Source organism: Eubalaena glacialis, chromosome 1, assembly GCF_028564815.1.
Source record: "Eubalaena glacialis isolate mEubGla1 chromosome 1, mEubGla1.1.hap2.+ XY, whole genome shotgun sequence".
Lineage (NCBI taxonomy): Eukaryota > Metazoa > Chordata > Mammalia > Artiodactyla > Balaenidae > Eubalaena > Eubalaena glacialis.
In genome coordinates this window covers 33441018-33464133 of record NC_083716.1, presented here as the reverse complement: position 1 = coordinate 33464133, position 23116 = coordinate 33441018, and the positions used below count along the sequence as shown (strand labels likewise).

Below are 23116 nucleotides of genomic sequence, written 5' to 3'. Positions count from 1 at the left end.
GGACCAACTCCTTCTCAATTTTATCCACCACTTTGCTAGTGATATCTATGGATCAAACAGCAGAAAGCTTGATCTTAGTAACAATTCCTCATGCTTTGAAGAGAATGAGTCCTGGCCCTGGTAATCCAGGTTCCTGACTCAGGGAAGGCAACTTGCTAAACTGTCCAAGCAGACAAGTCCTTTATGTGCACATGTGCACACACAGGTGCGCACACACATACAGTGAAAATCTAAGGTTGAGTCAAGGAGGGCTGTTCTTGCTCATCTGGCACCATGACAATATTTCCCAATGAGTGCCTTTGAACTAATTGTATTTTATTTTTAACAGAGGCACTTCGCAGGCCCACTTATTAAGTCTTGTTTTGCCTATTTTAGCCCCATTGTATTTTGTTATGACCAAGTAGAAGGCAACGCACCTAGTAATGAAGAGCCCAGGCTAAAGAGTCAGACAGACCAGAATCCTGCCTTGGGTAGGTCTCTTCTGAGTTGGGTAACCTGGAGCAGTTACTCATCCCTTCTGAACCTCAGTTTCCCCATAGGTTAAAAAAAAAATAAGAAAACTTACTTTGCAAATAGGTCAAATAAAGTGCAAAAATGTATGTAAAGTATTTAACACAGTTCCTGACACAAAAGGAAAAACTAATAAATAGTGAAGATTATCGTTGTTTACATTAAAAATGCAATAACTGGGGACTTCCCTGGCGGTCCAGTGGTTAAGACTTCGCCTTCCAATGCAGAGGGTGTGGGTTCAATCCCTGGTCAGGGAGCTAAGATCCCACATGCCTCACAGCCAAAAAACCAAAATATAAAACAGAAGAATAGTGTAACAAATTCAATAAAGACTTTAAAAATGGTCCACATCAAAAAAAATCTTCAAAAATGCAGTAACTGATCTAGTAGTTCCTTTCTTTAAGCCTTTGGTCAGACATATTGTTAAATATAAGGTTTTCAAATACAGCTAAAAAAATTACTCTGTGACTTTTAGCATTTTATATTTTATATGCTAATTTGAATTCATAGTGGAATTAAAAATGGTGTCCAGTGTCAGTGAAAGCTTTTTGTTGTTCTCACTTCTGATTATAAGACAGACCAAATTTGTATCTCTTTCTATCAGGTTTATAATTGGAGATTTGTTGGATTCTGAAAATGACATCTTTGAGCAGCCCCAAGAATGGGACCCTCACGGATCAGAAGAGCCACAGAAGGCCTTTGACCATGGGACAGAGCTCATCCCGTGGTACGTGCTGTCCATCCAAGCTGATGTGCACCAGTTCCTGCTGCAGGGGGCCACGGTCATCCACTATGACCAGGACATGCACCTCTCTGCCCGCTGCTTCCTCCAGCTTCAGCCTGACAATAGCACCTTGACCTGGATAAAGCCTACCACTGCTTCCCCAGCCAGTGCTAAAGCAAAACTTGGTGTGCTTAGTAACACATCCGAGCCTGGCAAATTCCCATTACTGGGCAATGCTGGATTAAGTGGCCTGGCAGAGGGGGTCTTGGATCTGTTTTCAGCAAAGGCTGTGTACATGGGACACCCTAGCATTGATATACACACTGTGTGTGTCCAGAACAAACTGAGTAACATGTCTCTCTCAGAGACTGGAGTGACACTGCTCTACGGGCTTCAGACCACGGACAATAGATTATTGCACTTTGTGGCACCAAAGCACACAGCTAAAATGCTCTTCAGTGGATTGTTGGAACTCACTAGAGCTGTGAGAAAGATGAGGAAGTTCCCTGACCAAAGACAGCAGTGGCTGCGGAAACAATACGTCAGCCTCTACCAGGTAAGGGGTACAGCCTTCCCTCTCTCCTCAGTAGTATAATTCTCCAGATATAATTGTTATAAAAACACACTGGACAACTAGACCACCAAGTTTCATTCTCCCAGCTCTGTCACTTCCTACCTGAGTGATATGGAACAGCTTTTATTTAACCTCTCTGTGCCTCAGTTTCTTATCTATAAAGTGAGAATAATAATGATACCTATTCATAGGGTGGCTGTGAGGTTTAACTGAGTTAGTATGTGTAAAGCCATAATGTAAATTCATAGGTATAAAGAATAGTGTCTGGCTCATAGTAGGTCCTATTATTATTTTGTATGAAAACAGTGACTGTGGTCATTGTACATCTCACATCTGGAAAGAAACAAGTTAATATAAGCATTTTCACTTACTCAAAGTGAAAATGGAAAGCACTGTATCTGAATGCTTTTATTATTAATTAGGGACTAGCTGATACATTGGAAACCTTCACTTTGGAAATTGAAACCCTGTTTCATCTTCTAATGTGCTCCGTGACTCTGGGAGGGTTATTTAACTTACTGTGTATTGCTGCTGAACTGTAGGACTTTTAAGGTTAAAAGAAACTTTCCCAAATGTGAGATAAACTCATACCTAGAGTTCTTCCAAACCAGATTCGTAGTGGCAGCAGCTCTTAGGAGGCAGTTTCTCACAGTCGCAGCTTAAACTGAGTGAGTTTTTCATTAAGCCTAAATTATCAGGTACTTTGACACTCCAGCTAAGGGTGGCAGGAGGCCTGGGCTGAATGAGGTGGTGAGAAGAGACACAGGCATAACCAGAGTAGCACACTTGTGGAGGAAGGAGGACAGAGATTGCTTGGAAAGTGAGTCATAGACCCCACTACAAGGTGACACTGTTAGTGGTGTTGTCAAATGAGTTGTACAAAGTATTCGGTTTTTCTTTTCTATGCTTTTCTATCTATTGGGGGGGAAATTATCTTTTCTACTTGTGTCACAGAACAAATAGAAGTATGATTTAAATTACTCAAATGACTGATTTCATGTACTTTTCACAGTGCTAACATGTTTCTGACAAGTAAAAACATCTTCCCCTCTGGAATGTTAGTAGAGGCACATATAGGACCCCTTCTTTCCCCTTTTCCCACATCCATGCAGTACTTATGAGTAGAGATCATATCCTGAATAACTAACTTGATTAATGACTTAATAAGCACATAGACCTATATACACGATTATGCTGCACTACGCAAAGCCAGTCTTAGTTAACTCATCTAAAATGGGAACCAAAATACCTGCTTCCTGTCTACTCCACAGGGAGCTCTCAGTGCTGCCAGCTGCTTGGAAGAAAGGTCTTCAGGAGCTATTATCAATATTGATATTCTTTTTTTTTTTTGGTCATAAATTTATTTATTTATTTGTTTATATTTTTGGCTGCATTGGGTCTTTGTTGCTGCGCACGGGCTTTCTCTAGTTGCAGCGAGCGGGGCTGTTCTTCGTTGTGGTGCACGGGCTTCTCATTGCGGTGGCTTCTCTTGTTGCAGAGCACGGGCTCTAGGCGCGCAGGTTCAGTAGTTGTGGCTCTCGGGCTCTAGAGCGCAGGCTCAGTAGTTGTGGCACACGGGCTCAGTTGCTCTGCAGCATGTGGGATCCTCCCCGACCAGGGCTCAAACCGGTGTCCCCTGCATTGGCAGGCGGATTCTTAACCACTGCGCCACCAGGGAAGTCCCTTGATTTTCAATTACAGTCATTTCTCAGCCTTCTAGAGTCATGAAAATCCATTCAAGCTGGGCATAAACCAAAATCTTTGGGCTCACTTACAATCACTGTCACAAAGCCTATGTGGTTTATTTGCTCCATTTGTTTCCCTCCCCATGTTATAGCATAAAGTAACTGAATTAACATATAAAGTCTACTTAGTTTCTCATTTAACCTGGCAACCTTCAGTTTGTGCTGAAGGAGGCACCAGCTGAGACCATGAACAACGGTCTGATGAGAAGAGGTAAGAGCAGAGACAGAGGAAATGACTTGGAGCAGATTCAGTCCTACACAGTTGCAAACACAGCTACACCCCTTCCTATCTCCCAGCCCCTACCCCTCCACCCCGTGTGGAACCAAGCCATCACAGTGTAACAGCAAAATAGCTCCATTATACCTCAGTCACTTCTGAGCACACAGGTGACATTATTCCTCAAAACAATGTACTACATGAGCTGCCTAAGACAGGCAACAGTCTTAGACACTCAAGATTTCTTTCTTTCTTTTTTTTTTTTTTTAAAGTGAAAAAGGTCAACGGACTACTCATTTTCCCATCAAATAGACCAGTTCCCAAATGATCTCAGGAAACATCAAAAAGATGCTAATTTCGTACTTGGAGAACAAAAGGTCAAACAGGCATCTTGCTAAATGCCCCGCTTGCTGACTTATAATACGACTTAGCACATTTAAAGCTCTGAGAAGTCTCAAAGTACAAACGAAACCTACTTAAATGTATCTATAAATTAAAGAAATGTATGAAAAGTCTTGATTTCTTCCAAACTTCTGTTAACAGCCCTATAAGTGTATCTCTTTATCCCCAGTTTGGGAAGAGCTTATATAGAAAATAATCTTTCTGACATCAGAGTCCTTTTGTGTGATGAAGGTATTCACGGTTACTTTCAAATATAAGTATTTTAGTACTAGTAAATGTAAATTGATCTAATGGAAATAGTAGCAGGAGATAAAGCAAAAGACAAGAAGAAATAGTGACATTTGTAATGAAGCCTAGGAATACAGGAAATTAAAAGAAAGTAAACTCTGCAGAGATTCCATGTGGGGTGTGGAGGAAAGGCTGGTATCATGAGCTTTGGCTCAAGGTTATCATGGGCAGAGCTTGGGAACTCATATACTTGGAAAGATCTCTGGGAAGCTGAGAAGGTTATACACAGGATTATCAGTAAATTTCTTTGATTGTAAGCAACAGAAACAGATTCTGGCTATCTTCAATGGAAAAAATGGGATCTATTTAAAGAATTAGATTAGTTTCACAGTCTTTAAGATATCATATGCAAAGATATGCTGAGTTAAAAGTGCATGAATATTTTTTAAGGAATGAATTTCCTAATCCTCAACTTCCACATGAACTGTTTTCTAAAACTGAGAATGTACCTTCACTCACAACAGTCCTTCTCCCAAATTAAAAATAGAAGGACATTATTTCACCTGTCCTAAACAAGTTTATTGTTTTATATAAAACGAAAGAAAGATTCAAACTACATTTTAGTTCCCAGAGAGTCTCCTTTAAAGATTAAACAAAAGCATCCTGCTTTTTCCAGGCCTAAAATATTTCCATTAAAAGTAAAGCTTGGCACAGGTTGACCTGTTCTGAATTTAGAAAAACCAAAGCAGTGGAGGCTGATTCTTTTATATGTACATGGTAATGGATCTATTAAATTTTTATATTAAAGGTTTTATTTTTTAGAGCAGTTTTAGGTTTATAATAAAATTGAAAGGAAGGTACAGAGATTTCCCATAAACCTCCTGCCCCCATGCCTGCATGGCACCCCCATTATCAACATCACTCATCAGAATGGTACATTCTTTACAAAGGATGAACCTATGTTGACACATCATAATCACTCAAAGTCCATAGTTTACCTTAGAGTTCACTCTTGGTGCTGTACATTCTGTGGGCTTGTGCAAATATTATTGACATATATCCATCACTATAATATTATATGGAGCATTTTCACTGCCCTAAAAATCCTGTGTGCTCAGCCTGTTATCTCTTTCTCCCACTCCACCCCCACCCCTTCCCCCAGTCCCCTGCAACCACTGATCTTTTTATTGTCTCCATAGTTTTGTCTTTTTCAGAATGTCATATAGTTGGAATCATACAATATGTAGCCTTCTCAGATTGGTTTCTTTCACTTCATAATATGCATGTAAGTTTCCTCCCTGTCTTCTTGTAGCTTAATAGCTTTCTTTTTATTCTGAATGAAATTCCATTGTCTGGGTGAACCACAGATTATTCATTCATTCACCTACTAAAAGGTTTCTTTGTTGCTTCCAAATTTTGGCAATTATGAATAAAGCTGGTGTAAACATCCATGGTCAGGTTTTTGTGTGGACATAAATTTTCAACTCATTTGGGTAAATACCAAGGAGTGTGATTGTTGGATCATACAGTAACAGTATGTTTAGTTTCGTAAGAAACCAAACTGCCTTCTGAAGTGGCTGTATGATTTTGCGTTTCCACCAGCAATGGATGAGAGTTCCTGTTGCTCCACAACCTCACCAGCATTTGGTGTTGTCAGTGTTCTCAATTTTGGCCATTCTAATAGGTGTGTAGTGGTTTCTTGTTTCATTTCGCATTTCCCTGATGACATATGATGTGGAACATCTTTTCATGGGATTATTTGCCATCTGTATGTCTGCTTTGGTGAGGTGTCTGTTAGGGTGTTTGGCCCATTTTTGTAATCGGGTTGTTTTCTTATTGTAGAGTTTTAAGATTTCTTTGTATATTTTGGATAACAGACCTTCATCAGATATTTCTTTGCAAATATTTTCTCCCAGTCTGTGGCTTGTCTTCTAACTCTCTTGACAGTGTCTTTTGCAGAGCAGAACTTTTAAATTTTAATGAAGGGGTCTATTAAATGTTTAAAGATGTGTTATTTAAAACCCATAGATAAAAATTTTACAAGGTTTCTTTCAGAGTATGTTATGCAATAAGGTAGTTAAAATCTATTTATGAAATTGTGTCATGAATTGTTTATTCCACTTTGGAGTCAGTTGTAGTGACTTGTTATCAGGGACTCTCTTCAGCAGGCCTGCACCAGGTGGAATCATCTCCAACCATTTTCATTCTCTGTATCATTGCATTCAAGATTCATTTTCCAGGGACAGAAATTCTGACTGGCTTATTTGGATCCTGTACCAACCATTGATCAAGGGAGGATGTTCCCCTTTGATTGATAGACCCAAGACTATATCTAGTGAAAAAGAGATCAAATAAAATTGGGGTATGGTTAGAGAAAAGAGTAATGATCCATAAGCAGGCATAAATCACAGATATCCACGACAAAAGGTCACTAAAAGGTTTCATCAAATGTCATTCAAAAGATCAAGTATCCAAGTTACTCAGCATGCTGGGATCCATAACAGGATGCAGGAAGTGGGAGGTCACAACTCAAGTCATAAAATCAGATAGTCATTGAACATTAGGATGAAGGATGCGTGCGCACGTGAAGACACGTAAAGCCTCTTTATTATTTGCGTATTATCTATAACAAAGCAAAATCTATTTACAAGCACTTCTTTGGAATTGCAAAGGAGGACTAACCTTAAAATTTTGCAGAAAGTAAAGACAGTAAATGGAAATTAATTTTAAGAGGTACCTTTTCTACAACCTGTGAAATATCATCAGTATTGTTTTTAATTCATATGTGACCTTTTTGTAGTTTTATTAACTGACTTTCCTGACTTATAAGGAGAATTGTTGACCACTGATCATTAATCAGGAGGGATTACTCATTCATTAATCAATAGGGATTAATAAATCCCTACTGATACTCAATGCATGTTACACAGAGTTGCCTTACAAGCAGCAGCTATTGTAAACCATCACCTACCCACTGAGTATGTTTTTGCTGCTCACAACATCATAATATGCATGGTGCTCTGAGTCCCCTGGGCTCTCTATCCTTGGATATCAGTCACTCAAGAGGATGGCAGCTCCATTTCTCATGCTTTTTCTTCCTTCTCCAGCCATTAGCCAAAAAGGGTTGTTTTGTTTTGCGCATATTCCATTCTTAATATCAGTGGTGGGCACCTCGTTTTATTAAAAGATTATCCAACAAAGAAAAAAAAAAAAAAAAAAGAGGATGGCAGCTCAACTACTCAAGGTGCTCCAAGAGCCCTCCAAAGTGAATTTTGTGTACTCCACCTACTCTGACTTCAAGTCAGACTGTCCCAAGCATCAAACTAGGTGAAAATACACTGGAGTGATGCAATAGCAAATAGAACTTGATTTTACTTAAATAGATTCATACACACATGTATACCCTCCAACTCCTACAAAGCCCAGATCTGCAAAGTACATCTTAATGAATTTGCCTGCAGTGATAATTCTGGAACATAACCTCTGAAACTGGGAAGGGAAATTGTTTTGTTAATCCCAGGTGAATGTGGCCCTATTAAAACACATCACTGGAACTCAGCAGGGCGTGACCAGGACAACAGAGGACATGATGAAATCCCCAACAGAGAGTTCTGACAGTTAGAAAACAGAGCCACTTGCGTGGCCAGATGGTTATTCTTCGGTGACAGCCTATTCTCCTCCTCCTCTGGGAATTTACTAGAAGCCATTAATATATTTATTCCCCATTGCTCACTCTTCCCTTATGTGTTCAGAATATGGTTCTTTTACAGGAGGATGGACGATATGAAGGCCCAACTTTGGCTCACGCTGTGGAGTTGTTTGGCGGCAGACGATGGAGTACTCGAAACCCCAGTCCCGGGACATCAGCAAAGAGTGCTGAGAAGCCCAACATGCAGAGAAACAACACCTTGGGTATAAGCACCACCAAGAAAAAGAAGAAAATCCTTATGAGGGTAGAGTTTATTTATTAAGCATTAACCCCAGTATTCCAGGACCACTGTATGGTCTACATCACCATAAACTACCTTAGCTTATTTGGCTTGGGGACAAGATGAGGTGTAAAACAAATGAAACACAAGAGCTTACCAAGCACCTCCTGGATGCCAGGCCCAGTGATAGGAACTGAGTCAACACCAGGGAAAAGTCAAGGTCCATAGAGGGACACAGAGATGTTAACAAACACAGTGAGATCTAAATAAGAGTCACTGTCAAGGTGTCTGCAAAGTGCTGTGGGAGCAGAGAGAAGGAAAATATGGGGCTGAATGGCGGTTGCCAGGGGGTAAGGGGAAGGGGAAAAGGGGAGCTGTTCAAAGAGTATAGAGTTTCAGTTTTGCAAGATGAGAAAGTTCTAGAGATCTGTTGCACAACAAGGTACAAATAGTTAACACTACTATACACTTAAAAATGGTTAAGATGGTAAATTTTATGTTTTGTTTTTTACCATGATAAATATATATATGTATCACTATATATTATATATTACATTATTTATATTCTCACTGTAACATGATAATATATTTTCTTCATGGTTAACTAGAAGAAATCCCAGTCTTTGCGTATGGGAGGCCTAAGACATATGTCGATGCCTAAGTTGAACTTTGTCTGCTTCATAACTCTGTCTCTACACAGATTCCAGGGGTCTTATTCCTCCTCTTGTCACCCTCCCCAGAGGAGTGCTGCATTTTAGTGAAGAACACATGGGATAAATATAACATGAGAATAGTTGGTCAGCCTTCACATAGGTCTTTACTATTTTTGTCAGATGGAGGTGGTATTGAAGGTGGGTCAGTGAGAAAATAGGGACCCACCTGAACTAAGCAGTGATGGGAGAGAAATACAGAATGAGAAACGATGTGAGTTTTGTGTTCCCAGGGTGAGAGTGGAGAGGCCACCGACGACGAGATGGCCACCCGCAAAGCCAAAACGCACAAAGAGTGTCGGAGTCGGAGTGGTTCTGATCCTCAAGACGTTAATGAACAAGAAGAATCAGGTAAAGCAGCGTCTTTACATCTGAGAATTTTTAATGGGAAAATATATGCATTTGGTTTTAAATTGTGATTTAAATGTTGTGGGCGTTCTTAACAAAACTCTTTACCACATTAAATATACTTACCTTTGTGTTTCACTAGATGATGGAACCCAAGAGGTATTTCTGCAAATACAAGTTTGCAAACACCAGTGTAATTAAGAAGAAAATTCTCATTAAATAACTTGCCATTATTGACAAGGAATATTAGATATAAAAGATACAGTTTGATAGATTAGACCAGTGATTCTTATCCCGTGGCTGGATATCAGAGCTTTTAAAAAATATCTGGATGCCACACCCCAGCCCAACTGATTCAGACACTCTCTGTCTGGGACCTGGACATCTATGCACTTTTTAAGTTCCCCAGATGATTCTTTTTTTTTTTTTTTTTTTTGCCATTTACTCATTATTTGTTTATTTATTTGGCCGTACAGCATGCGGGATCTTAGTTCCCCAACCAGGGACCGAACCCATGCCCCCAGCAGTGGAAGCACAGAGTCCTAACCACTAGACCGCCAGCGAAGTCCCACTCCCCAGATGATTCTGATGTGTAGCCAGGACTGAGAACCCACCAGAATATTTTGATGCTTCTTGTACATTAATTACCTTCATGGATTGATTTCCTCAGACGTTCAGAAGCATCTTTGGTTTTCATTTGATTTCTGAGGGCAGGTATAATCGGAGTCATTGTCTCTTTTCTGTCTTTCACTCTCACAGAGGCGAACGCCATCACGAGCCCTCCTAACCCTCTCCCTTCCAGAAGAGCCCACTCTTTGACCACGGCTGGGTCCCCTAACTTGGCTGCCGGGACGTCATCTCCCATCAGGCCAGTGTCCTCCCCTGTGCTGTCTTCTTCAAACAAGAGCCCGTCCAGGTGGGGCCTTAACATGATAAAACAGAAGGACCCTTCACATCCTGCAGGTTGTGTAGAAGGGCATCCTCTCCCAGTGCTCTACGGAAAGACTATCTCTAATTTTGACTTAACAATCACATTAAAACTGAAAACTCCCAATTTTTTTAAAGCTCCTAATTTTCTTGACTTTGTATTCCTACCTTCTCATATTACTATAACTGCTTCTCATTTTTTGACAGACCAACCCTTCAAAGGTCAATATCAGTAACAAAATCCGAGCTGTGAGTCTCTAAATCTGCACTGATATAGCAGCTGCTAGCCACAGGGAAAAAATGTTAAGTGGCTATTTAAATTCTAATTTTAATTAATTAAAATTAAATAAAATTTCGAATTCAGTGTCTTAGTCATGCTAGCCACATTAAAAGTGTTCCATAGCTACCAGTGGCTGGTGTCTACTGTACTGAACAGTGCAGATAAAGAACATTTCTATCATTGCAGAAAGTTTTATTGGATAGCACTGCTCTAAACGAAGAATAAATTAAGTTAATGTAAGCAGCTTGACCCTTTGCTAATAGGTGAAATATATTTCGCACTCTTCTCATGTATGAGATATACACGTCTAGAGAATTGAATGTCTTACAGCAAGTTAGATAGGTTTAGCTGGTATTAGTGTAAATTATTTTGTAAGGTCCATGCAAATTACAGATTTGAAACAACAGGTACCCTCTCAGAATAAATAATATTAAAATGAAAGTCTTTCAAAGGAATCAGAACGCCACATCATCTCCCTCAGCCCCATAATAAAGTTTAAGAAATGCAAAGATTCCAGACAGAACCATGGTAAAACAGACATTCCTTACTTCGTCAAACAGAGGAGTGGGAGCAGGAAGTGAGTCTGTACAGATATTGGCTTTAGAAACGTTAATTTTACACACGCGCGTGCGCACACACACACCACACACACACACACCCCTCCTCCCCCGTTCCTCTGTTCCTGGGAAGCTTGCTACGGAAAAGAACCCTACAGTGATGCATCTTTTAAAGGGAAGCATCCTTTCACAATATGAATAGTGAACATAATTTCTACACTTGATGAAACTGGGTTACAGGTACATGGGAATTCTTTATACCACTCTTGTGAGGTTTGTAGGGGTTTTTTGGGTTTTTTAAAATTTATTTATTTTATTTATTTATTATTTTTGCCTGCGTCGGGTCTTCTTTGCTGTGCTCGGGCTTTCTCTAGTTGTGGCGAGCGGGGGCTACTCTTCGTTGCGGTGCGCGGGCTTCCCATTGCGGTGGCTTCTCTTGTTGCGCAGCACGGGCTCTAGGCGTGCGGGCTTCAGTAGTTGTGGCTCGCGGGCTCTAGAGCGCAGGCTCAGTCGTTGTGGTTCATGGGCTTAGTTGCTCCGCGGCATGTGGGATCTTCCCGGACCAGGGCTCGAACCCGTGTCCCCTGCATTGGCAGGTGGATTCTTAACCACTGCGCCACCGGGGAAGCCCAGTTTGTTACAAAATTAAAGCTACAAAGAATCAGAATTGTTTACATTATATTTCAGCCTATACAGTATCCCGGGTAAATAAAATAGCCAGAGAACTTGGATTAAAGTGGTCTTTATTTCAATCACTCATAAGCAGGAAAAGGAAGGACAAAGTAAAGGGGGAAAATCTTTTCAAAGAGGTAAAAGTAGAGAAACTACCATGCCAGATGCAAGATCAGAGGACCCTGCCATAGAAGGACAGGGGGCAGTGCCCACCAAGTATTCTAAACCAGAAAGAGAAGACGAAACAGGAGAAGAAAAGTCAGCCTGAATGCTCTTCAAGGAGAGAGCAAGACTGAGCCCTAGGAAGGGAACAAGTGGACTGATAGAGTTTCCTAAAGTCAGACGGAGATGGGTGCCTACAGACAGAGGCTGAACCTGGAACCAGAAGGAAGGAAGGCAGGGAATGTACTTGTTTAAATGCAAATGATAAGCCATTTTGTTATCGGATCTTTTTCCTCTTCCTGAACCTCCACCCTCTGTTTCCCATACCACATTGGCGATCAATAACCCAAGCCTACAAAGTACAATAAATCTATCCATTTGTATTACTCTTCCATTAATGGAGGTGACCTTCTGATGTCAACACAAAATAATTTTCCATGAATAAACACTATTGGCAGGATTGAGGACAAACTAGCTATTCATTACAGTATTCGCTCTACTTTCTTACATATTTGAAATATTTAGAAAGTAAAAAATAAGAGACAAAAGCAAAAATGAAAAAAAAAAAGATCCTAGTCATTGATTTGACCAAAAACCAGTCAAAACATTTCTCATACTCTCCTCTGAGGGAACCAGTGTAGAAAATAAAAAAATATTGTGAAACAGCTAGACTGAATTTTTGACCCAGTTGACTGATATTTTTATATTAAATAGATCCAGCCTTGGTAGGTGCAACTATAATTCTAGGCAGTGTTGGCTTCTTTCCATCCTTAATATTTTTGTTACTCACATTTTCCATTAACATTAAAAGCCCTTCCTTGTTTTCATCTAAGAACTGGTTAAGAAAGGAAAAAGAGAAGACATTGATACATTCAAGATTTTCTTCTTAAATGTGTTTCTATATTTTAGAATATAGGAAAGAACATGCATAATCTTCCATAAGTCATGACTGAGTAATTTGGAGCTTTTTTTAAAATGACTTTTCTTCAAAACCACTGAATTTTTGGAGTTTTATTCTCCCATTGACCTGAGATTTCAAAGAACTGTTATGATTAGTAGAGGAATATTAACCTCAGCTTTGTGCCCTTATTAAATAAGCTATAAACATGAAGTGGTTTCAGTGTATAATGTTTTATTGCCTCCGATGCAATATGGATTAATTTTGAGAGAAGTGAAAAGATGTATGTAATTAAAGCAATGCTTAGAAAGAAAAAAGAAAAAGAAAAGAGCCTAAACCTTCAATGACTTGCAGTCCATGTTTTTGTTCATGTTGCTAATCAGAGAATGTCTCTTGGGGCAGAATGACGAAACTGGTCCCAGTTCTGCCCATTAAGGCCATGTCTTTGTTGCAGTGCTTGGAGCAGTAGCAGCTGGCATGGGCGCATCAAAGGAGGAATGAAGGGCTTTCAGAGCTTCATGGTTTCAGACAGCAGCATGAGTTTTGTGGAGTTTGTTGAACTGTTCAAATCATTCAGGTATGGCTGGATTTCTTCTTAGCCTTTCTTGTCTGACCCTTACCTTGTTATAACAATGCCAAAGGTGAGGTGTTCTCCATCCCGCACCCAGTGTGAGGAGCCGCAAGGACCTGAAGGATCTCTTTGACATCTATGCCGTACCCTGCGACCGAGCCGGCTCCGAGGCGGCCCCCCTCTACACCAACCTGACCATTGACGAAAACACCAGCGGTCTTCAGCCTGACCTAGGTTTGTGTGAGAATTTAATACTTCCCTTTGAGGCCTTTCTACCTAAAAATGAAAGTTAGAGATCCAATCACACAAGCCCTTAGCCTGTGTCCCACATGGCATGCTGCTACCTGGAGCATCGTGAAATGCTTAGAGAATTATCTTTCTAATGGAGGTGTCAGGGGAAAGGGTATCATTAGCATTTTGGACAAGGAAATTCATCACAGGGTGGGTCTGTCCATGGATTCCAGAATATTTCACCAATAGAGCCTCCCACTCATTCTGACAACTAAAAACCTTTCCCACTGATTTCCAAAAGTCCACGAGGTGTGTGGCATATCCCAGTTGGGAACCACCAGTCTCTTCCATGCCTCCAGGTGGGTGGGTACTCAACCCCAGGGTGGAAGTTGTCTGCCCTTTGACAGGAGAGTTTTTCGTGACCTCAGCAGAGCACTCCTGTCTGAACATCCAGGACATTTTTCCTAATATGTAAACCAGAATGTCTAGTTCCTCGATCCCACTCACCACCACCACCATTACCATCACCACCCATTCATTTTAAGCCTATTATTTTTCCTCTTCTGTTCTTGCTGGAAACTATAAACACTAAAAAGCAAAAACAAAAAAAACTGTCCTCTTTCATGCATTTGCTTTTTAATTATTTTAAAACATATTGTCCTTATACTAAAAATATTGACCTTTTTCAACTTTAGTCATAAATGGGCATAACTATGGACTAGCCCAGTAGTTACACTTTTTAAAAAATTAATAGACTTTATTTTTTAGAACAGTTTTAGGTAAACAGAAAAATGAGGGGAAAGTACAGAGAGTTCCCATATACCCTCCCCACACACACATACAGTTCCCTCCCTTAGTAATATCTTGTCTTAGTGTGGTATATTTGTTACAGTTGAGCCAATATTAATATATTATATTAACTGAAGTCCATAATTTACATTAGTGTTCACTGTTTGTGTTGTACATTCTATGGGTTTTGACAAAAGTATAATATGTATCTACCATTACAGTACTATACAGAATAAATAGTTCCACTGCCCTAAAGATCCCCTGTGCTCCATCTTTTCATTGCTCCCACTCTCCTTCTGAACCCTGGCAACCACTGATCTTTTTCCTGTCTCCATAGTTTTGACTTTCCCAGAATGTCATATAGTTGGGATCATATAGTATGTAGCCTTTTCACACTAGATCCTTTCACTGAGCAATATGCATTTAAGGTTTCTCGATGTCTTTTCATAGTTTGATAGGTCATTTCTTTTTATTGCTGAATAATATTTTGTTGTATGGATATTTGTCCTGTTGAAAGACATCTTGGTTGCTTCTAAGTTTTAGCAATTATGTATAAAGCTGCTATAAATATTTGGTGTGCAGGGTTTTTGTGGAGGTAAGTTTTCAGCTCACTTGGTTAGACCCCTAGGAATGCAGTTGCTGGATCATATGATAAGTCTGTGTTTAGCTCTGCAAGAAACTGACAGACTGTGCTCCAAGGTGGTTAGAATGAAAATGACTGGCCATACCAAAATGGGTGCACATGTGGAGCAATCAGGGCATTGCTGGTGAAAATGTAAAATGGTGCAGCCACCTCAGAAGAGAATTTGGCAGTTTCTTACAAAACTAAACGTACTCTTACCGTATGATCCAGCAATTGTACTCCTTGGCGTTTACCCAAATGAGCTGAAAACTTATGTTCACACAGAAACCTGCACACAAATGTTTACAGTTACACTTTTAAAGTACAGAAAAAACTGTAATCTTAAGGGTACGTCTTCCATCTCTGCAAACATAAAGATGTAGAAGTAGCTAGTCTCAAAAACCAAAGTCTGAATACAGCCTGAAGTCCCCAAATAAATTTACATTTAGTTTCCATCTAATACTGAAGCTTATGGGCTTTCAAAATCTTTGACCTCGCTCTCTCTTAGTTTTTTGTATTTATTCATTGATTCATTTTTGTTTATTCCTTCAACTATGTGAAACCAGGAAGAAGCACTGAGTTTGATGGCTTGTTTAGACAGATTAGTGAAGAGTTTCTCCAGCTTAATATTTCCATAACACCATTATCTCCAAAATGAACTTTATAAAAGATGCTGGCTAGCCTGTCCGTGTTCTGTGGGTGGTTCTGTTTCAGATTTGCTGACCAGAAATGTCTCCGATTTGGGGTTATTCATTAAGAGTAAACAGCAGCTGTCCGACAACCAGAGGCAGATATCTGATGCCATTGCTGCTGCAAGTATCGTGACAAATGGCACTGGGGTGGAGAGCACATCCCTGGGCGTATTTGGAGTTGGCATCCTCCAGCTCAATGACTTCCTAGTGAATTGCCAAGGAGAACACTACACTTACGATGAAATCCTCAGCATCATCCAGGTTTGTACCCATTTGGTGTGCAAGCAAATGTGTAAAGCCTCTAACTATGCTAATTATTTTCTGTAAACATTTACTCTTTCTATATTTCCTTCTAACACCTTTAAGTCTAGGGCCGAAATAGAGGGTTGGTTTTTGTTTGTTTTTTTAAATACCAAATATATGTGTTCTTATTTAACATATGATTAACATAGGTCCTAAGCCTTCTCTTGCTCAGTGACTCCTGTAAGGAATCAGTACATGATTGCTTCTTGTAGTTCTAGCACATGCAGTAGAATTCGTAGTTAGGTTGTCAGCCACTTTGATTGTTTAACAAATGTTTATTAGCTTGTACTATGGACCCGGCTCTGTTCCAGGACCTGGAAATATAGTAGTTACATTCTAGTGGGTGAGGCAGACAATAAATGAATAAAAATATAAAGTAATTTCAGGTAATAATGGGTTCTGGAAAAATTGAGCAGAGTAAGGGGATGGAGTGATGCAGGAGGGCTGCGAGGAGTAAGCAAAGGCCGCTGTGGGGAGATGACACTTGGGCTGAGCCCTGAATGCATAAGCCATGTGAAGGTCTGAGGAAAGAGCATTCCAGACAGGGAGTAGCAAGCAGGAGCGAGCTTGGAGTCTGTGAGGAATAACAAATGCCAGAGGGACAATAGCTGACATGATTTCAGACAGGTGGGCAGGGGCCGAATCGTCCAGGCATTTTAGGCCATGGGAAGGAATTTGACTCGAGTCCACGTGAGATGGGAAGCTATTGGAAATTTTTGAGCAGGGCAGTAACATGATTTGATTTGTGATTTTAAGAGGTCACTCTGGCCCCACTGGAGTATAAACTGTGCTAGGGAAGGAGGAAAGCAGAGAGACGGGGTAGGAAGCTGTCACAGTAACCCAGGCGAGAGGCGGTGATGGCTTCCACTAGGGGGCGGCAGGAGATAGGGGGCGGCGAGATAGCTCCTTGTGGCTGTGCCACATGCCGCAGAATTAGTCTAGGTTTTCAGCCTGCCTTGTCAGCTGATTGGGAATCAGTGGACTAGCTGGCCGGCAACTGGACTTGATCACTGGCAACGCTAAAAATGTAAGGTTAAGATCACATGACTGTGTGCTCACTATAATATGATGGCGCGCAAGCACTGTACCGAGGATTCAGTGTGAATTCTCGCATTTCACCTCCCACCAACTCTATGGTAGCTGCCGTTATGATCCCCATCTTCACTTGGGTAAACCAATATCGTTTGTTTTCATATAAATCAGTCTTATTCTTTTCTCCCACTCTCCTTTTTTCTCTTAAATAAATATGCTTCGTATAATAAAATCACACATAATTAATGTTTTCTTTTAGACTAAAAAACTACACCTTACCACTGCATAACTAAATTAGTTCAAATATTTGGTTTAGATGTTTCCTGATGAAAACAGAACAGTTTTAAAAAATGATGTGGTGGGTTTTCCCTTTAGTTTCCTTTACTTAAATAACACTCTTTTTGTATCCCTTGCAGAAGTTCGAGCCTAGTGTCAGTATGTGTCATCAGGGCCTAATGTCGTTTGAAGGATTTGCAAGGTAACTTTTAAAAAATCTTTGCCCATCATTTAAGAGCATACATTTTTCAAACAGACTTACAAATGCAGAGAACAAACTAGTGGTTACCAGTGGAGAGAGGGTTTGACAGAGGGGCAAGATAGGGGAAGTGGATTAAGAGATACAAACTACAAGGTGTAAAATAAATATGATACAAGGAAGTAATGTACAGCACAGGGAATATAGCCATTGTTTTATAATAACTTTATATGGAGTATAATATATAAAAATACTGAATCACTATGTTGTATACCTGAAACTAATATAATATTGTAAGTCAACTATAGTTCATTTTTTTAAAAAAGAGTATATATTTTTCCCATGCAATTCTAAGAAACTTGGTTTCCTCTAGGTTTCTGATGGATAAAGATAATTTTGCCTCGAAAAATGATGAGTCGCAGGAGAACATTAAAGAATTGCAATTGCCCCTCTCCTACTATTACATTGAATCTTCACACAATACCTACCTCACAGGCCATCAACTCAAAGGAGAATCCTCAGTAGAACTCTACAGCCAGGTACTGAGAATTTCACTTGGAATATGGTTTTCATTAAACCTTATTTGCGTAACCCCCGAAGTCACAAAAGCCTGACCCCAGACTCCTTTGAAGAACTTATGCACTATTAATTGTGAAATGTGAGGAAACACGATGTGTGGGAAAACCGCCTATACATACAGTTGTTTTCTTTACTTCTTTTTGTTTCTTTTTTCCCCCCCATCTACACTTAACCTTTATTCTAGGCAAAATTTAAAAAGTAGTTGTTTGAGATTCATAGCTTTTAGATCCTAGTTAGTCTGACCTACCTCTACTAAAATTAGATTTTCCCATGGGAAAACTATCTAATTGCTTCACTAAATGCTAAATAAATCAATATATTGTAGTGGGAAAGCATAGCAGAAAATGCAACTGTCTGTGAAGTTATTCCCAAAATATTGTTTGTTTTGGTTTGCAATTTGTCAGAAAATTAATCTATCCCTATGGCAACCAACAAAAAAAAATTTTACAGACTGCAGGCACTGTCCCTACACATTTAAATTCATGGGAATATTCTTGAAAACTCAGAAGGGTCTCTGGACTAGAAAAAGCACATCCTTTTGACCTAAACATCCAGCTCTCAATGATCCATATGTCTGTTGCTTCTGTTATATTTTCTGCAACATCCTTGTCTATGCTGCCTGTTTTCTGAACTCCCACAAGGTAAGTTAATTATGGGAGGAGCTAGCTACGTCCAGGTGTGTGTGTGTGTGTGTGTGTGTGTTGTGTTGGGGGGGTCCAAGTGTAAAAATTATAATTGTACTGTTTACACAAACCCAGCAGACTTGAGCTTCCTTTATTCTGATATTAGTCTATATATTCCTCAAAGCATTGGTCAAACTTCTGTCCCAAAGCTTATCTGGTATGGAGCATGTATTTTATTTTATTTTATTTTTTTATAGAAATCCATTTTTAATTTATTTATTTTATTTTTGGCTGCATTGGGTCTTCGTTGCTGTGTGTGGGTTTTCTCTAGCTATGTGGAGCGTGGGCTACTCTTCATTGCAGTGTGCAGGCTTCTCATTGTGATGGCTTCTCTTTGTTGAGGAGCACGGGCTGTAGGCATGCGGGCTCAGTAGTTGTGGCACACGGGCTCAGCAGCTGCGGCTCACGGGCTCTAGAGCGCAGGCTCAGTCGTTGTGGTTCACGGGCTTAGTTGCTCCGCGGCATGTGGGATCTTCCCGGACCAGGGCTCGAACCCGTGTTCCCTGCATTGGCAGGCGGATTCTTAACCACTGCGCCACCAGGGCATCCCTGGAGTATGTATTTTAAACTCTAAAATCTAAGGGGCTTTTATTATGAAATGAAGATGTGTCCTTAGAGTAGTGATTTTCAAAATAAGAGTTCTGTCAAGGGGCCTCAGCTGCTGACACAGAAGAGCGGACAGTAACGACTGACACTGAAGATTTGCTCTTTTATGTACTTTATACTTTGGCCCTCCATTTGTACCAAGAATTCCAAGGTTAAAAGAAGTTTGAAATCCATTGTTCTAGAGGAAAGAAATGAAGTGTGTGTGTGTGTGTGTGTGTGTGTGTGTATTTATCCCAGGAAAATAAGCAGGGACCAATGTCCTAGCTTTAATTCCTACTGCATTTCCTTATTTGACATCAGGGAGGTTTTTTTTTTTTACTCCTTAACATACACCTCAAGTAGAGATTGTCACAGCCTTTGAATAAGGCACAGAAACCCCCCAAATAGACTCACAGATGTGATTAAACTTAGTATGAAGCTCCCTTTTATTTCATTTCTTACCACTCTCTGCTCTCTCTCAGCTCTCCCAGTTACCTCCCAAGATTACTGTATGGGTCAGATGAGAAGTGAGAAAAAGCCCTGTTCTCACCTGGAATTTCCAGCCCTGGTTCTTCTATTCTAGCCATATGTGGAAGCCTTAATGTCATGCAGACATTGATAAGGACCTTTAGTCTTTTCATACTGAAAACCCATCTCATCTGCTGCTGGTCAGTGAACATTCTTCCCAGCGCGGCTCACTACAGAGATGAGGGAACCTCACGTCCCACCTGTCGTATTACATGACAGTTTTCAGCCCAAAGCAACACACCTCTAGATACTCTAGTGCTGACAGACACTGATAGCCTTGGGATTCTTTGCCAAAGAATCAGCTCCCCCTGGGAAGATAGGTCACCTAGGAAAACTGGGTGCTGTATGCTGTGGAATGGGAAGAATCTAGCAAGTATCTCATATAAAAACATTAAAATAAGGGGGATTCCTCTATCCAAGTTATGTTGCAGCAAGTCTAATGACCACTAGCCCCCAGTACTGGACTGCTGTCACATGAAAATAGGTGGATTCTTAAATCAGAGAGTTGGCCCATTCACAAATATATCCACCTTTGGCTTTGGTTGACCCTTTGAAAATATGGTCATCTTTAAGATAGTCCACAAATACAGTCTATGGAGGAAGAAGTTGCTCCAAGCAAACGTTACAGAGATGCAACCCAAGCACATATATCAGGAGCTCTGCTTCCAGCTCTAGATCCAGAAAAGCAAATAGGTATCATCTCATCTAACTCACTGGTAGTGTTTCCTGGAGTTCTTTGCTGAGGAGGCTGTGAGAAAACACATCAGAGCTTAGGGGGCAAGTATATTATGATTGATTACTGATGACTGCTATGGGTGTGGAGAGGGGACTTTATGGATTATTTGTCATCTCTGCTGTAGAGGCTGTTCTAGGATTAGACAGCAAGGCAAATCCTTGATAACACCCTGCTTCTACTCTTCTCCCATGCTATATGTTCACAGCAAAGGTATTAGGTGGTGGCAGAATGTGGGTCTAAATAGAGGAGATTTTATCCTGATTGGATTTATATAAATGTTTGGCCAGTTCACTAAGGAATCAGTGGCCTCATTTCCTCATCAGCACCTGTGTCACCTCCACTGACATCTGCCCAGATAGAGTTATAGCCTGGCTGTCTCATTTCAGGATGCACCATGTGTAGGTCCCTTGAGGGACCAAAGTTGATGGAAAATGGTCATATGTTTTTGCTATCAAATTTTACCTTCCAATAGTACTCAGCTCTGGTAAGCACTCTTTCTACCTTAATCTATTCTCTCCCTTCCCCACCCCTAATTAATTGTGGCCTTCGGCCAACATGCAATATTTCTTTTCAATCTTAGGCCCTTCTGTTTTAGCCTGGAGAGTGAACACTGATATGTGGAAGCCTGTGCTGGGTTTAATTTGAGACTTTATCTCCATTTGCTCATCTGGGGTGGATTCATTCATTGATCCCACAGGTCCTCCTGCAAGGCTGTAGGAGTGTAGAGTTGGACTGCTGGGACGGAGATGATGGGATGCCCATCATTTATCATGGACACACCCTGACAACCAAGATCCCCTTCAAGGTAATGCTTCATAGCTTTCTTTAAATCAGATCACAAAGAGTCATTATCTTCATTCGTCATTTAAATGAATGACTCTTCCAAGTTATACCTTAGGTTGGGAATTCTTATCCTGCGTCTTAAGGCTTCCCCAAATTGTGTGGGATGTGCACATGTTCATTTTCCTAGGAGTTGATCTAGAACTCTCCTTAGATTCTCATTTGACCAAAGTTTAGTAGCCATTACCTTAAATTAGTTATCATGTAATAATGTTGAAATTTTTACATCATAAGATGACATATAAAAGGCAGGGTCTGTTCTCTTGCTGTAGGAATTAAAGGCCATTTCTCCCGGTGTCCTGCTGACAAAGGCCAACATCATGTGTCAGGAGATGATTAAATAACATTATAAAGTAATGAGAATTGATTCCACCTGGGGAGATTGGTCACCCAGGAAGACTGGTCTCACTGTATTATTATTTCAAATTCTAAGTAGTTTATTTGTTCATTGTGCAATTACTATCCTCATTCAGAGGGTCTTTGGCTGTAACATCATTTTTTTCTGAACCGTGGCTGGGCTGGGAAGGAATTTTCTTATTTCTGTCTTGTATGTGAAGATGGTGGCTAAAATGCATTTTCTCTTTAACTCATTTTCCTATTCAGCCCTCTTAAAACTTTTTGTACCCTGTATTGAGGGAAGGAGGAGTTGATAACTGTGTTTACATACATACATAAATATATGTGATATATGTCTTATTGCCCCAAGTAGATTTGATTATAAACTCCTTGAAAGCAGGAAAGTATCTTACGCCTTATCATTTTTGATGCTGTAACTAAAACAGTGTCTTTTACTTATACTCTCTCTCTCTCTCTCTCTCTCTCTATATATATATATATTTGTTAAATTCAGAATACTGATAGCTGTTCCTCATAGTATGTGAACAATACTCAATATGAATAGTTTAATGTGTTTATGGAAAATAGCCTGTTGCTTAACTTGAAAATACATTTGAAAAGATGAAAACCACACTTTGGCCAGAGTCTTCTGCGTAAACAATTTAGATGCTTTCTGTGGCTATAAGTGCCTTGCCTTTTGACACCTTGGGCAGATATCTGAACTCTCATGGGCTGTTCTGGCTCTCACAGGAAGTGGTTGAAGCCATCGATCGCAATGCCTTTATCAACTCCGACCTCCCCATCATCATATCGATTGAGAACCACTGTTCATTGCCTCAGCAACGAAAAATGGCAGAAATTTTCAAGGTAAGGTATCAGCTAAATGACGGGATGGTATCTTGGCCTTTGTCTTGTGACTGTTGTTGAGCTTAATTTGGGGCCACTGTGGACCACACCACAGCTGGACCTCAGCTGTGAAGCACGTACAGTGAAGGTCCCTCAGACCTGAGAAATGGGGATGCCCTGGGAGTTTGGGCTCTCTCTTGAGTGGTCCATCTTTTCAGCTGGAGTGATAGAAGCACTGTTCTGTGGTCTCCTGAGCATTTCCAGAAAACCTTCAGAGATAACAAGAGACCAACTTTCCAACACTTTTGGTACCACAAATCAGGGATGCTAGGATGTCACCTGTCAGTGGTATGTGGAAAAGCTGAAAATATCTCAGGGCAAATAA

General features: G+C 40.3%; 1 protein-coding gene across 6 annotated transcripts in view; it reads left to right on the top strand.

Annotated features, from left to right (window-relative positions):
* The window catches only part of PLCE1 (phospholipase C epsilon 1), a 320122-nt gene that overhangs the window by 249514 nt on the left and 47492 nt on the right, over window positions 1–23116 (top strand). For 5 of the 6 annotated variants that reach the window (XM_061169296.1, XM_061169454.1, XM_061169250.1 and 2 more), the window contains 11 exons: window positions 1115–1790; window positions 8171–8353; window positions 9273–9390; window positions 10147–10303; window positions 13338–13460; window positions 13552–13688; window positions 15811–16049; window positions 17540–17601; window positions 17972–18137; window positions 21407–21514; window positions 22636–22752. In XM_061169296.1, coding sequence (XP_061025279.1) covers window positions 1115–1790; window positions 8171–8353; window positions 9273–9390; window positions 10147–10303; window positions 13338–13460; window positions 13552–13688; window positions 15811–16049; window positions 17540–17601; window positions 17972–18137; window positions 21407–21514; window positions 22636–22752 — 2086 coding nt within the window. The remainder of the gene's footprint in view (window positions 1–1114; window positions 1791–8170; window positions 8354–9272; window positions 9391–10146; window positions 10304–13337; window positions 13461–13551; window positions 13689–15810; window positions 16050–17539; window positions 17602–17971; window positions 18138–21406; window positions 21515–22635; window positions 22753–23116) is intronic. The other variant, XM_061169606.1, reaches the window with a different exon arrangement.